Source organism: Triticum aestivum, chromosome 1A (assembly GCF_018294505.1).
Source record: "Triticum aestivum cultivar Chinese Spring chromosome 1A, IWGSC CS RefSeq v2.1, whole genome shotgun sequence".
Classification (NCBI taxonomy): domain Eukaryota; kingdom Viridiplantae; phylum Streptophyta; class Magnoliopsida; order Poales; family Poaceae; genus Triticum; species Triticum aestivum.
In genome coordinates this window covers 8075965-8091286 of record NC_057794.1, presented here as the reverse complement: position 1 = coordinate 8091286, position 15322 = coordinate 8075965, and the positions used below count along the sequence as shown (strand labels likewise).

General features: G+C 45.1%; 3 protein-coding genes across 3 annotated transcripts; all 3 read left to right on the top strand.

The window, feature by feature from the left end:
- Positions 1-1097: 1097 nt before the first annotated feature.
- On the top strand, positions 1098-2073 carry LOC123064739 (RING-H2 finger protein ATL70-like). The gene has a single exon (XM_044488168.1). It carries the CDS (start codon positions 1342-1344, stop codon positions 1849-1851), a length of 510 nt encoding a protein of 169 aa, XP_044344103.1. The 5' UTR covers positions 1098-1341; the 3' UTR covers positions 1852-2073.
- Positions 2074-3418: 1345 nt separating this feature from the next.
- On the top strand, positions 3419-9196 carry LOC123127309 (uncharacterized). The gene is made up of 3 exons (XM_044574743.1): positions 3419-3450; positions 6688-6935; positions 8772-9196. The coding sequence occupies exons 1-3, from the start codon at positions 3419-3421 to the stop codon at positions 8978-8980; spliced, it is 489 nt and encodes a 162-aa protein (XP_044430678.1). The 3' UTR covers positions 8981-9196.
- A 1717-nt stretch (positions 9197-10913) lies between these two features.
- On the top strand, positions 10914-14644 carry LOC123185075 (uncharacterized). The gene is made up of 13 exons (XM_044597085.1): positions 10914-11173; positions 11652-11722; positions 11843-11893; positions 11993-12071; positions 12311-12381; positions 12549-12650; positions 12764-12853; positions 13422-13496; positions 13580-13612; positions 13698-13781; positions 13906-13959; positions 14086-14157; positions 14284-14644. Exons 1-13 carry the CDS (start codon positions 11137-11139, stop codon positions 14377-14379), a joined length of 915 nt encoding a protein of 304 aa, XP_044453020.1. The 5' UTR covers positions 10914-11136; the 3' UTR covers positions 14380-14644.
- Positions 14645-15322: the final 678 nt, after the last annotated feature.

Below are 15322 nucleotides of genomic sequence, written 5' to 3'. Positions count from 1 at the left end.
CCTAATCGATATGCATTTCATCTCTATACTTCATTTTCTGCATCCTACACCATTCCATAATTATTTTTTTGTGAGACGGAGGGAATACTACCTACTGTGATGTTCCCCTGGGTGCGGTACTCACACACTAGTGCCGTGGCAGGCCCCCTGAACTGAACCCGCGTGTGGCGATCCCGCTCACGCTCCCCGCGTGCTCGCATTCATCTCACGCACCCTCGCTACAAATTGTTCGGTTTTTCACGTCGCACTCTGTCAGCAAGAGTCACAGCAGAGAGTGGGCTCGTGATGGCGTTTCTTCGGACGGTCCCGTTTTATTTCTCGCAAAAAAGAAAGGAGAGGTCTTTTTCGGCCTCCTGTCTGCCTACCTTCGCACGTACTCCCTCCGTTCCTAAATAATATAAGTCGTTTTAAAGATTTTATTGTGAACTACATACGGGGCAAAATGAATGAACTACATTTTAAAATATATTTATATACATCTATATATAGTTTGTAGCGGAATCTCTAAAAAAAGATACATTTAGAAATCAAGGGAGTATATGGTAGGTACATGAACTCACTTGTTGGGTCGACACACACCACGTATAATAGCTATCTACCAGACCAGGTACTACCAAGAGGCCCACAAAATTCCATATGTGCTCACATGCATGCACTGCACGCATGTTGGCTTTTGGCAGCAGCGCTGATCCTTTTTTTTTCTAGAACAAACGCATGAAACTTTATTCACTAGAAATAAATAGTTAAATCCGTTACGAGAAATGGTACAAATTCAAACAGAGGTTTTTCAAACCAATCAAACGCCACAGTAAATCTAGCCATACTAGCAAGCCAATATGGGCAGCGCTGGTCCTTAGTAGTAGTACTCCCTCCGGTTTTCTTTTTTACTCTTGTGTATAAATATTATCCGAACCCAAAATTTGTAGATTTTGATCATATTTATATGGGAAAAAAATTCAACATCTACTATACTGAAATTAAAAAGTATTGAAAATATATTCATGAGACATATAATGATAATATTATGAGTATTGTTTTTTTACAAAATTAGTCAAACATATCAAAGTTTGACTTTACATAAATCTTACTCCCTCCGTTCGGAGTTACTTGTCACAAAAATGAATGTATCATGATACATCTAAATTAAAAAGGACAGCTAGGAGTAATTGAAGCCAGTTTCCACAAGAAAAGAAGAAGAAAAGAAAGCCAGTCAACAAAACAAAACTAGTGATTTCCCGCCATATAGTACAAAACAAATGACCATGGCTAAATCCAGGTGTTGCGGACATAGCATGTCATCCTGGAACATGAAATCCAGGTGTTGCGGACATATCATGAGCGATGGGTAGCCCGTCGCCGCCCGGCGCCTCGCACGGCCTGTTCGGGTCGAGCGGCGTCGGCGGGTTCGGCTACGGCCTCGCCGTCTCCGTCGGCATCCTGCTCGTCGTCTCCACCGTCGCCTTCGCTGTCTACCTCTGCTGCGCCCGCGCCTCGTCCACGCCGGTGGCTGACGCCCGCGGGGTTCCGGCGCCGGCGCCGCCCCGCCACGACGTCGAGCTCGGCGGCATCGACGCGGCGACGCTGGAGGCGTACCCGGCGGTGGTCTACAGGGAGGCGAGGAAGCCGGCGTCAGTGGAGCAGCAGGAGGCGTGCTGCGCCGTGTGCCTGGAGAGGTACGCGGACAGCGACATGGTCCGGGTGCTGCCGGACTGCGGTCACCTGTTCCGCCGCGGGTGCGTCGACCCCTGGCTCCGGCAGCGGCCCACGTGCCCGGTGTGCCGGACCTCGCCTCTGCCCAGCCCCGTGCCCACGCCTCTCGCCGAGGTGACGCCGCTGGCGCTGGCGAGGTAAGGCCGGCGTGAGGCGATCGAGCGCATGGTGTCTGTCCGCGGACATGGCGTTCTTCAACTCTTCTTGGCTTGCTCTCTGTTTTCTTCCCATCTCCATTAGTTTAATTTATACTATACGGCAAGATGCCACATGTAATTAATTAATTAATTAGAAGGTGATAAGTTTATATAGCTAGATGTTAGTGAATGTTGTTTTTGCTGATGTGAATTCGTGTATGGGTTAGGTGGTGTTTGGTTCTCTAGTCCTAGTACTTTTTCTAGTCCCAACTAAAAAGTCTCTAGTCCCTAAAAAGTCCCTCCCTGTTTGTTTCCAGAGACTAAAAAGTCCCTAGTCGTCCCTTCCTAGAGGCTATTAAATGACCATGTTGCCACTAGTATATATAGAAAAATAACAATCAAACAACATCATGGGGTGGCGGGCCAATGGGTGCATGGAGGAGCATTGATGAAAAAGTCTCAAAAAGACTCTCCTTGAGAGTCTTCTTCATTTAGTCCCAAATGCCTAGTTTAGTCCCTAAAAAGTCCCTCCCGTTTGGTAAAAAAGTCTCTATGACACAAAAAAGTCTCTGAAACAAACATCCCCTTAGTTTAGTAAGTAAATTGGTGGTATTGATGAAGAAGAAGACAAATTTGATCAACCATATTTTTAAGATTCAGCAAAGGTACATGGAGGGCTTGATTAAAAAAAATTGCCTCGAAAGACCACAAATATCATGTTTGTTTCTGGACCCATATCCCCATCAGGGTTCCTCATCACTCCCATTGCTGGAATTAACCACGATGGTTTAAAACCAGTCCCGTACGGGCTTGGTACCAAACTACCCGTCACCGAATAGCCACTGTGCCAAAGCCACCGGCATTTGTGGTCAACGGGGCTGTGTGGTTTTCAGCCACAAATTGCCACGCTTTGTCAGACCTTATTTTAGGTAAATTTGATCAAGTTAGATGGATGTTTGGTATTAGAATACCTGAGGCAAACATTTTTTTATGAGCAGTAAACTTCACATGTAATAGACACAAAAAGTGTGGCAAGATTCCCTTAGACAAATCAAAGTGTGGCTAACAATTTGAGCAATTCAAGTTAGGCAAGTGTGACAAATGTGGCAAAGAGTAATGCGGCAACGTAAGGCAAACATAGTAAAAATCCAAACATCCCCGACATCACACAACACAAACATCAACATATCCATCCATGTTCCATATTCTCGTGAGGACGAACCAACGAACGGTGGTCGGTGGATGGCGTCACCAAAGAAGTTTCGATGCGAGGTCATAACGCGCTAAATTTTGACCAAAAGGTCAAAATAATGATTTTGGGCGTGAACTGCCACATAAACTCTGATATCTTAGGGAGCGGATCGGATCCAACTGGATATCATCAAGTGTCTACAGACACGTCTGGACGTCGGGATGTGTACACGGACACTCAAATACTCAATGGGGTGGATGCCATCTAATTGGAGTCATCAAGTATAAGCGAACACCAGATTTTCATTGATTTTTGGATTAACCTTTACATGAAAAAAGAACCCTAAAAAGCTAAAATAATAATCCTAATCTACTCACTGATGAAGGTGGTCAAGGAATCCCACGACGAACGGTTTGTCCTCGTCGTCTATGGCGTCCAATGTGAACAAGGCAGAGTGGACGATGGATGCCTCAGTGACATTGTCGTCGTGCCGCTCTGGCGCCTCGTCGCCCTTTGCCTCTAGCCTCTCGAAGAGTTGGGCATGCTCCGCCTCGTTGACCAGAGGTGTCATCGCTCGCGCGCGGACCTCTGGCGCGCTTTAAGCATGACGCTTTGGCGTGAGCTACTTGTACAAGGCGGCCAACTTACTAGTGTTGTCTCAAGGTTCTCTCAAACTCAACCCATGACGCCACCCCCTCAAAAAAACCCTCAGAAGTCATGAGTGCAAACCCTACAACTCTCGCAAGAAAAAGGAAGACGGAAAGGTCAAGGGTTTCGTTTTGCTTCTCGCTTCTTTTCGAAGAAAAAGTTTGGTTTGTTTAGCCTAGGCGCTCTCACGTTAGCAACAACACACGACCTGCCGCCGTTGCAGATGGTGGCAAGTCAACCGTTTCGTTTCGGCGAGTCTCAGCCGAAGAAATCATGTGCAACCCAACTAGTCACCCCATGCAACTGCGGCAGGGCCTGCCGCCATGGCGGCATCCGCCACGTGTCTCCATCCGCGAGTGTTGTTTTGGCAACGATTTTCACGGGCGATCCTTTATGCTGATATAAGTTTGCGCATACGTCGCATGCGGTCCTTGATGCCGATAAATCCCGCAGGTGGCCTGACATGCAAGAATTCCAGCTCAACAACACATGACTCCATGAGTGCAAAAAAGGACTAGATATCTCATTTTTTCCCCTTCTACCCGCAAAAAAAAGCTCTCATTTTGTTTCTTCGAATGGAAATTTTGCTTCGTTTTTTAGATGGAACACTCGTATTCCATTAAGACACGGCTAAATCGCCGGTTACAGCACGGGGTACATCATCAAGATAGTTAGAGAACCACTGGTTAGACTCTCCAGTAACTAAACCCGCACCAATAGCAGCCAGCACATGCGCTGGCTTGTTACAAACACGTGGCGTGTGTACAACCATAGCCTGGATAAATTGTGTGGCAAGATTCGCCTTAAGCTCTTTGAACATTTGGCCAAGGGAAGACAAGTCGTACATATTCGATGACACAGCTTGTTGTAGCACTAGACAATCAGTCTCAAACTATACTCTGCCCACCCCCATTTGAACAGCCCACTTAACAGCAGTGCAAAGAGCCACTGTCTCAGCATGTAAAGCATTGGAAATTGATTGGGATGAGCCCGCTGCAGCAAAAAGGACTTCATGGGAGGCACCTCTGCATATTAATCCCCATCCACTGTATTCATTGTGTTCTGAAAAGGCTCCATCAATATTAATTTTAACAAAATCTGATGGTGGTGGCTTCCAAGAACTATGGATGCTCGCTTGAGAAACTGGCTTCTTATTCAGGAACTCATTCCACTCATTCACATGAAAACGAATAGCATATTGAAATTCTTCTACCGTGGCTCTGCGTTCTTCATGATTTCCACGGTTTCTCTCGTGCCACCAAGACCAAAGAAGAGCAATGTTAAGCATCCTTCGTTCCTCTCAAAGTTGCAAAATAGCATATACTACTCCCTTTGCGGAAATTTGCTGTGAAAATTTCACTCTCACCTCTTCCTGCATCAACGCTCGCCAAATGTGTTTCACCCATCTGCAATTAAGAAAAAGATGCCCTCCATCTTCGAACAACCGGTCGCAAACAGCACACCGTGTATCAAGCTCTAAACCCCTTCTACTAATATTCATATACATTGGGTGACTATTGTGCGCAAATCTCCACAAGAAATGATGCACCTTAGATGAACATTTTTCCAAATTCTTAAAGATTTTTTTTATTTAAATTCACAATTTTTTCAAAAACTATAGATCATTTTTAAAATTTCAAAATATTTTCAAGGTTTTGGAACTTTTTTGAAAATTCATCCACCAATTTTAAACCACAGATATTTTCGTGAAGTATGTATGCATTTTTAAATCTAAACACATTATTTAAAATTAGTGAACCTTTTCGTGTAGGTGCACATATATTTTTAATAGTCTCAATTTTTTTACAAATTCACAAATTTTAAAATTACATGAACATATTTTAATTCTGTTAATAAATAAAAAAGGAAAACATCAAAAGAAAACGAAAAATTAAATGGAAGAAGAAAAGAAGGAAAAAGAAAAGGTTAGATAAATAGGTGCTACAGTGCGAGAGGAAACATAACGTCAAGTGAGTGATATGTAGGCTTTGTGCTCTGGGCCCATGCATCGCCATCGGTCAACTCTGAGCCATTAAATTTAAGTTTTAGTTTGGATAATATGTCTTGTGTTTTTTTTATTGAAATTGGTTTCGACTCTCTGAGCTGGATAAGTGGGCACCATGGGATTAGCCCACGTAGTCCACATCTTTGGGTGTTCACGAAAGCAAATTAAGTGGGCTTTTAAGTGGGCACCATGGACGGCCCGTGTCCACCCGTAGGCTGACCTACCGATCACCCCTCCCGAGGGCCACCTCCCTTTGCACTACCGGATCCGCCTTCCCACTAGCCATACGGCTTTTTTTTCTCTCATGGTGAACCCATACAACTTGGCTTTATTATTTTATATATTCAAAAAGGAGGTTAAACACCTGTCCTCTTCAAATAAAAAAAACCAGGCCTCTGCATCATAGGATGTACACAATCATCTTTACGTTCACTCGATAGAAAAAAAAATCCTGTCTTCAAACGTTAAACTTGTTGTATGGTAATTTGTTGCATGTCCAGTGTGGAGGCGGACTCGACGAGGCGGAGGGAGGTGGCCGGTCGGGGTGGGGTGGAGGTTCTGTGGGGAAGCAGACAATGTATCATCATGGAGAGAGGGTATTGTGGGAGGAGGAAAGAGAGGGAGAGGGGTGCAAGAGGGTCCGATGGACGCGGCCTGTCTGCTTCCAAAATTAAGGCGAAAAATTCCATCTAAACCTATCAACATGGATCTATTTCCTAACATCTTGACGGGGAAGAACACAACGATGAATATGGTTCGCAATTTGGATGCATGGTCCGAGACATTTCATTTCCAAAAATTGAATCCAAAAAGTTAAAAGCATACGTGCGGCCCTCACATCTCTTCCCGCAGAGGAAAAAGAATCTCACCGAAAACCTATGATGGAGACAAGTGGCACACATGGCTCATTCCATTTATTATCACGAGAAGCGTTTGGGGGTAAGCATCCCTTTTTTTTTTTGAGTGAGAGAAGGCACCCTCAAAGTGCTTTGAAGAAATTTTCCTTTAATTTTAGCAGTGGGCCAAAACAAGAGGAGGAAGAAGTCGGCGGGGTGCCACCGAAGCCCACCACAGCAGTCGAGGCCCAGCCCAGCAAACCAACCAAGACCGACCGATTTTCCCCTTCCCTGCTCCTCCATTCCTTTCCTTCTCCTCCTGCCCTGCCCTGCCGCCGTCGCCGTCGCCGTCAGCCGTCGCCCCCCGCCGCCGCCTTCACGCTCCGATTCGTCTGCCCACCAGTCAGGTACGCCCTCTCCTCTCCACCCCGATTCACCCCTTCTTCCATCAGTACGACGATTAGCCCAACGCAGAACCAGGGCGCTTGCCCCTGGAGTGGATTCTTCAGCACCCCCAGTCCCGATCCCGACCCCGTGTACGGCGAAGGCTCTCCGGACGCCAGGTGTTGGGTCACCCGTAGAAAGCCCTCTGCCCGTCTGCCGTCGCCGAGCTCCACGGTCGGCCGCTGGGAGATGTTCCAAGGGGGAGGGAAAATTTCAGCCGATACATGATTTATTCCTGGTCTTATGATCCAACCGCAACCATAGCAGTAGATGGTTAATTCGTGTAGCTTGCACTCCGCAGCAGGGAAGGGGGAAGTGAATTGTTGAACTGAGCCCACCGCCTGAAATCGCGTATCTATCAGGTTTCGATTTCGTAGCGTTGACGGTGGGGTCGGGGGACTGCTCAAGGCCAAAGCTCGGCAGATGTGAATAATGAATCCATGAGATTTTAGCCCAAGAATCTGGTCCTGTTCTGCAGAGTGCAGACTAGCAGCCATGGAAGATTTCCCTGTAGTACTAATACTATTATGACTATATATACACACGAAATCTTCTAACCTCTGGATAGTAGAGTACTACTTAATTTCAGTATGTTCACTTTCAAAATTCAGTATGTTCACTTTCAAAATTCGAGTAAACACTGCCACGATAAATAGGCCGTGTTGTGATGCACAGACAGTATTTGGTTCAGATCGGGAGGCTACTCGCCAGTAACCCCTATTTTCCTTCCATAGCAGCAGGGAAGGGGGAAGTAAATTGAGCTGAGCCCACCACCTGAAATCACGCATCTACCAGGTTTCAGTTTCGCAGGGTAGGGTGGGGTGGGGGGACTGAGTATATCCATGAGATTTCAGCCCAAGGATCTGATCCTGTTCTGCACAGAGTACAGACGCTAAACAGCCATGGAAGAAATCCATGTAGTACTATTATGACTACACATATACACCAAATCTTGTACACCTTAATTTCAGTACGTCGGCTGTATCAGAATTCCAGTAAGCACTGCCAAGATAAATAAATTGCGCTGTGTGTCTTTGAAACACTTGTGCAGAGCGATTTATATAGGCCCAATTTTTTTTTTTTTGGAGTTAAGCAGGGCCTTGCGTTTGTTTCCTAAAAGAATTACACAAGATATCTCACACATGTCTGTAGATAATAGTTTTCCAACAGCGTCTTCATGTTTCCAATGGTTTTAGTTTGAATGGACCTCCCTCTGTCTCTGTTTCTGGGATCAGTGCACCATTGTCTCCGACAAGTTCCAGCACCAGGTAGACAGGCCTTGTGAGACATAGACGATTGCTCAGGCCCGATGTTCTAGTGCTTCCTAGAGTGCTTTGTATGGCTGAACGAAGCGTCAGTAGGTCGTGCTGTGATGTACAGACAGTATTTGGTTCAGATAGGGAGGCTACTTGCCATTAACCCCTATGTTTCTTGTTGGTGTGACAGTAATTGTCAGTTGTCGCAAAGCTGCTGAATGCCAGGCTGTATAAGCACCAGAGGGGAGTCAGATTGTAGTATGACACAAATCTCTACATCTTCAAACTGCCCCCGCAATGCCTAGTTTGAAAGTGTACAGACTGTATTTTGAAGTGGTGCCTACATGTAGTAACATACTTTCACATCCATGCCCCGCGTTGAATTTGATACCGGCATGGAACCAGTCACTTGTCTCTCGAGTTGCCAGAGGACCATTTTTCATGTTCCGCACCTTGGATTGGTAACTACATGGTAACATTTTCCACATTTTTGTCCTTCAGCAGCAGCAGCAGCAACTTAGTCGTCGTTGTCGTCGATGGCAGGGTTTGGCAGCCTGGCACCCAAGATGAAGAACGTGGTGGTGGCGGGCGGGCTGACGGGGTTCGTCTTCGGGGTGTACTACTACACCATGTGGGCGGTAGGCAGCACCGACGAGCTGCAGGTCACCATCGACAAGTTTGAGGACCTGAAGAAGAAGGAGGCAGCCGCCTCCGCCGCTGCCGCAAGCGCCTCAACCCCGGGATCCTCATAAACAAATGCGCCCTTAACTTTGAAACTAGCTGCTGCCTCTGAACCTGCCCAGGACCATGGGTTTGGTTTGTATTGATAATAATAATGGGTGCTTTTAGAGGAAATACCCAATGGTTCCTGGGTACATATGTACCCTATATGGGGATTTATTTTTAATAGTTAAACAAAAAGTCAAAATAGTTAAGAAACTATTTTTAGAATAAAGTTGACTTACTTACGCACTAGTATACATAATTTTCACAAAAAAGAAAAAGATGTTGACTTCACAGCGAAAAAGACAAAATTTATTTGCTATTATAGGTCACTATTCACGCTATTTTGACCGGAAATTTGTCTTTTTTGAAAAGAAGTCAAAAGGATATTTTTTTTGTGGATTTTATTTTTCACGAGTACAATAGAAGGTCAAGTTTATTTCAAAAATATTTTCAGGAATTTTTGACTTTTTGTTGAATTACTAATTTTTTTCCCATATAGGGTGCATATGTCCCCATAGACCAAAAGTTCCCCTCCGTGCTTTTAGTTAGATGCAGCATTTTCATTCATGGCATGGATGGAGTTTGGAGTTGATGATGCTTTTTGTTTGTGAATGGTAGCCGCGGTTTATGATATGATGATACAGGCTCCACTTCAAAATATAAGGCGTAATGTTTCTGCCCCTCAGAAATAAATCAGGCTTTTCGATGTTTGACCTTTATTAGTTTTGCAATGGAGAGAGCAGTGCCTTTTGTAGGCAGGGTCCTCTGGTTTGTTGTCGCTGCGTCGTAACTTTTCTCTCAGTTGTGAGAGGACCATTTTTTGTGTTTCGCACCTTGGATTGGTAACTACATGTAACATTTTCCACATTTTTGTCCTGCAGCAGCAGCAACCTAGTTGTCTTCGTCGTCGTCGATGGCAGGGTTTGGCAGCCTGGCGCCCAAGACGAAGAACGTGGTGGTGGCGGGCGGGCTGACTGGGTTCGTCTTTGGGGTGTACTACTACACCATGTGGGCAGTGGGCAGCACCGACGAGCTGCAGGTCACCATCGACAAGTTTGAGGACCTGAAGAAGAAGGAGGCGGCCGCCTCCACCGCCGCAAGCGCCTCCACCCCGGGATCCTCCTAAACAGGCGCGCCCTTAACTTTGAAACTAGCTACTACTGCCTCTGAACCTGCCCAGGACCATGGGTTTGGTTTGTATTGATAATAATGGGTGCTTTTAGTTAGATGCAGCATTTTCATTCATGGCATGGATGGCGTTTGGAGTTGATGATGCTTTTTGTTTGTGAATGGTAGCCGCGGTTTATGATATGATGATACAGGCTCCGCTTCAAAATATAAGGCGTAATGTTTCTGCCCTTCAGAAATAAATCAGGCTTTTCGATGTTTGACCTTTATTAGTTTTGCAATGGAGAGAGTAGTACCTTTTGTAGGCAGGGTCCTCTGGTTTGTGTCGCTGTGTTGAAATATGTTGCCCGCCCCCCTTTCTCTACCAGTTCGGTCTTTTGGATAAATGATGGTTGAATCGGTCGGAACATGAATGAACTCACTGTAACACACTGCATCCGTTCCTTGATCTCCCAAGAATAAGGGGCGTGCGTGTGTCGGTACACTGGACGCGGGCTGTTCATTTGTATTTGTTGGGAATCCTTGCCTTGTTCCCCAAGAAGGTCCGGTTATCAACGGAATTTGGTTAATTCAATCCAAAGCCGATTTTTTTTTGAAAGTAATCCAAAGCCGATTTGCCAAACGGCCACCCACCTGAATAGTTGTCCAAAAAAAAAAGTTTAGGGCACACGAATAGTTGTCAAAAAAGAAAAGAGTTAAGGGCATAATAATTTACCGCTTTGCCCGTCGGATCACGCGCGTCCGTCCATCTAAAACCCAACGGCCAGGGAAAATCCGGGAAAAAGGAAGGAAGGAGTCTCGTGTGATTGGAATGAAAGAAACTAAATCCAACGAGATTCTGCTTCCGTTTATTCGTTGGTCGGTTTTAACCGCCGCCAGACGATACAGACACGTACTACGTACGGCGAGAGAATAATAATAAACCAGCAGGGAGCGGAATCGCCCACCACCGGCCGTACGTGCGCGCCCGATCTCGCCGTCGCCGTCGAGGGCCACGTGCTAGCTCCGGTGCTCGCTCGTTCGGCCGTGCTGCCCGGCTTGGATTTTCGGCGCCATGGCGCTCGGCAACATCGCCGTCGTGCTCGGCTCCGGTGAGTTCCCGTGCTCATCACCCCTCAGCTTCGGTCCACATCTATCTGCCATGCATCTACGGTTCTCTCGTCGCCGCCGGCGACTGCCGCGTCCTTCTGAATCTATCTGATGTGCTGCTGATGCTGGGGTTTAGCTTACATCTAGCTTCCTGCCTAGGGTTTAGCTTACCTACCCGCTGGGTGGGTACATACGGATCAACGGATCACTTTGGTTCCTACTCTAGTTTACTTTGATGGCTACAAATAATCCAATCCAATCCAACTGCTCGCTCACAACCCATCCCTGTATCTATAATTCTGTCTTCTTACTTGCTTCAAGCAAAGCTTTTGCAGCCTCCCCCCCTTGATTGAGAATTGCAGCCTCTGTTCTTTAACAATCTGCAATTAGCCTTTATTTAGGGGAACGCCGCAAATTATTCTGCAAAGCATACTAACGGATTGCAAAAACTTTCTTTCTTTCTTCTCGGTCTCTTGGCAGGATATCTCAGCACTATTCTTACAGGAGGCGACGCCAAGAAAGTCCCCATCATCGGGGACACGCTTGCCCATGTAATTACCTACTTTCATCACCTACCTTGCCTCGGTGCCTTTATTCTCGATCAGTCGGGTTGATTCGATTGTACACACGCCGCGTGACAGTTTTGTAACTTTGTTTGTCTCCTCCTCTAGTTTGTGAAGAACACCGGCAAGCATGACAGCAACGATCAGTTGGCGTCACAGGTTTGTTTGTTGTGGATGTTTGTTTTACGTGTCGGCCAGATTGGTTTGACAGACTTTAGATCTAAAATGGCGTTGCTTGACTCTGCTAAACATTTTCAGCTCAACAGTATCAAGGAGGAGGTACAGCGAGTCGTACGCCGCAGAGACGAGAATGTTACGGTTATCTCCGACACATCAGGTCAGTGCTCGCCTGTTTTCTTGTCTCGGTTCTCAACCAAATTGATTATGCAAATGTGTCTTATGTTGGATTTGATCTATCGTTTTTTCATCATGCCCTTTAGACGTCGTACATGGTTATATGATTTTGGCCCTCTAGCTAGTTTGTACAATTCTTATCTGAATATGTGAATTCCTATAGCTGGTAAGTATTTAATATGTGAATTATTATCATATCTTAGTTACCTTCTTCTTTTGTAGGGTCTGGTTCCTATACCATAACAGCAATTGTCGTTGCTGGGCTTATCGGCTACACATACATCAGGTGGAAGGTAAACTCTCATTGTTTTAGGCGATCCAAGACTACACAACACTGAGGCTGTAATACTATCCTAGATTATTTCCTTCTAGTTGCAGGTCATTCTGCTTTTGAAGTCATCCAGAATTGCTAATTATCACCATGCTAGTATATATCTAAAATTCGCGCGATAATTTACAGGGTTGGAAGATTTCTGACATGATGTGGGTGACGAAGCGCGGTCTAGCCGATGCCTGTGATGTCGTTGGAAAACAGTTAGATGGTGTTTCAAATACAGTACAGGCAAGGTCCTTTTTTTTACTGATATTGCACATCGACTGTTGTGCCGAACCATGCTATACATCCATCTTGACCTTTTTATCTTACATGAAGAAGAACATATACGTCCATTTCAGGTTACTAAGAAACATCTTTCCGGAAGGATCGACCGGGTCGATGCTAATCTAGACGAAACACAAGAAATTATCGAAGGGACAAGGGATGAGGTTGGAACATTCCTGCTGCATAAATATTTCCTTTTCTGGTACTTTTGGATGGCGAAACGAAACAACGATACCTCTACAGAACCATACATGACATCTTCACCTCATACGGCTCCTCGGTCAATTCCTTTGAAGGAACCCTAAGGCCAACTAAGTCACGTTTTCATGTTCTAATTGAACACTTTCCATTTAATCATAATTGAAAACTTTCCATTTATCATATGATTAAGAAGATTGTTCTTTTACCAAGAAAATGCAGATCAAATCATGTCTTATACTCCCTCCGTCCGGAAAAACTTGTCCCTCAAATGGATGTATCTAGCACCAAGTTAGTGTTAGATACATCCATTTGAGGGACAAGCTTTTCCAGACGGAGGGAGTAATAAGAAGAAATCTTTCTCGGTATCAATCCCCTTGCCCCTCATTCTTTTAGAATCATAAGGATCGTTTTCGAGTTTCCATTTATTCATTAGGAATCTGGGCTCGTCTATCTTCGACTTAAATTATTTTTGGCTATATTCTTTATTTATTTCATTTTGGTTTTGCACTAAATTTATTTACTGTCTTGTAGGTTGCAGTGATCCATGTGGATCTGAGCGCCTTTCAGAAGGAGCTCCAAGAAGTCAGCCGTACGGTTGAAATATGGGTACGTGCCTTGTACTGAAACATGTAAAACTTGCTTACTCTGGAGCTACATATCACTCACGGGTGCACTTATTTATCTTGCAGGGGTCAAGGCTGTCTGGTATCGAGGACACCCAGGTAAGTACATGTCCATTATTCGCCCTTCCCCTTCTGTTTTTCCTTTACATGTTCCTGATATTATCTAGTTTCAAACCTGTATCAGGATCGTACTGTGCGTGCAACTGAAGCCTTGGTTGGGTTCAGCCAACAATTAGAACATAGTGGCCAGAATCCCAATATTCGTCAGGCAAGTCGTCGGCCTAGCTTATGCAATTCCTTAGTGGCATGTTGCTTACATGATTCGCTACTGGTTCTGCATCAACTGCCATACTTCTAGATTCTTAGTCTGAAGAGACGTTTTCAATTTTCAGGTTTCATCGTTCCTTCCAGCTCTAGGATCCTCATCAGAGCAAAAGATCAAAATTGTAAATAAGACTAACCTTTGTTTTCGTATTAAAAGTTTTTAAGGTGAAAAAAAGGCTCTGCCTTTCCAGCTCTTGCCACCGGGAATCTAATTTATGCATTTCTTGCTGCATGTTACTTTCCTGCAGTTGCCGCAGTCTCCTCTTGTATCTCTTCAAACGGTCGCATCAGTAGCTGAGCCTAGCGAGGACGAAAGCCAGGTTTGGTTTCAGTTTCCGAACATTGCAAACAATGACCCCCTTATATCGATGCGCTCTGTTTACACAAATCAAGTTTGTTTTGCTGCCTTGGATGATGATTTTTGATTGGCTCTCTTTGCATTCCAGGAGAACCACAAGGTGTTGCCCTCGAGCGATGGAAGCATGAGGTGGAAGCTACCTGGACTTGGACTTAGCTTTCTAAGGAGTTCATCTGATGTATAGATGATATTACTGGCATGAGCTGTAGAACTCCACGGATTTTCTTTTGGAAATGCTCATCTGTATTTCCAGCGAGATAACATTTGTAGCGACAACTTGGATTTCACTTATAGTTATGTGTGGCCTTGTGTAAATAGGTATACTCGCAATAGTTGTCTTGATTATACATTTACACCATATGGTAGAAGATGTAATCTTTTTATGCCAAGGGAGAATGATAAACTCATGTCGTTCCATTTACAGATGTAATCAATAGTTAACTTCCAAGTTTGGATTTGGTGTCATTCTTGTTAGTGACTTCTTTTACTGAGAGGATTTGTACATTTTGTTAATAATCGTTCAGGAACTTTACACCATGAAAGCATCCTTTTCATTTCGATTGAGTTGCTGGTCAGAGATTCTGCAGTGTACTGATTGTTAAACACATAGTTTGGTGCATATTGCACCATTGTAACGTGATAGATTACTTGGAGATATTCTGGTAGTTTGTTTAGCCTAGATAGTTATCTTTAACCGTGGCTATCTCTATCTCTCTCTTTCTTCCTCTCCAAGATGTATTCTATCTACTATGTATGCGCTACAGGGATCTGCGCCCCTGCCTATAAACACGAACCACGTCCCCTCGCACCGAGGCAAGACGTTTACCGCAATCTTCACATGGTAATCAGAGCCTCCCTCTTCCACAACATCTAGCATCCATCCAACCCTAGCTCTAGCCATGTCGTCTTCCGCCGTTGCTCCTGTACCCACCATCCATGGCCAGGTAACAGAGAAGCTCACCAGGACGAACTACGTCCTATGGAGCACCCAGATCACGCCCCAGCTCATCGGTGCTGGCCTCTTTTGCTACGTCGACAGATCCATCAAGGAACCAGAGAAGTTCCTCGTCACCAAGGACAAAGATGGCAAGGAGGAAGCTGTCCCGAACCCTCTACATCAAGTCTGG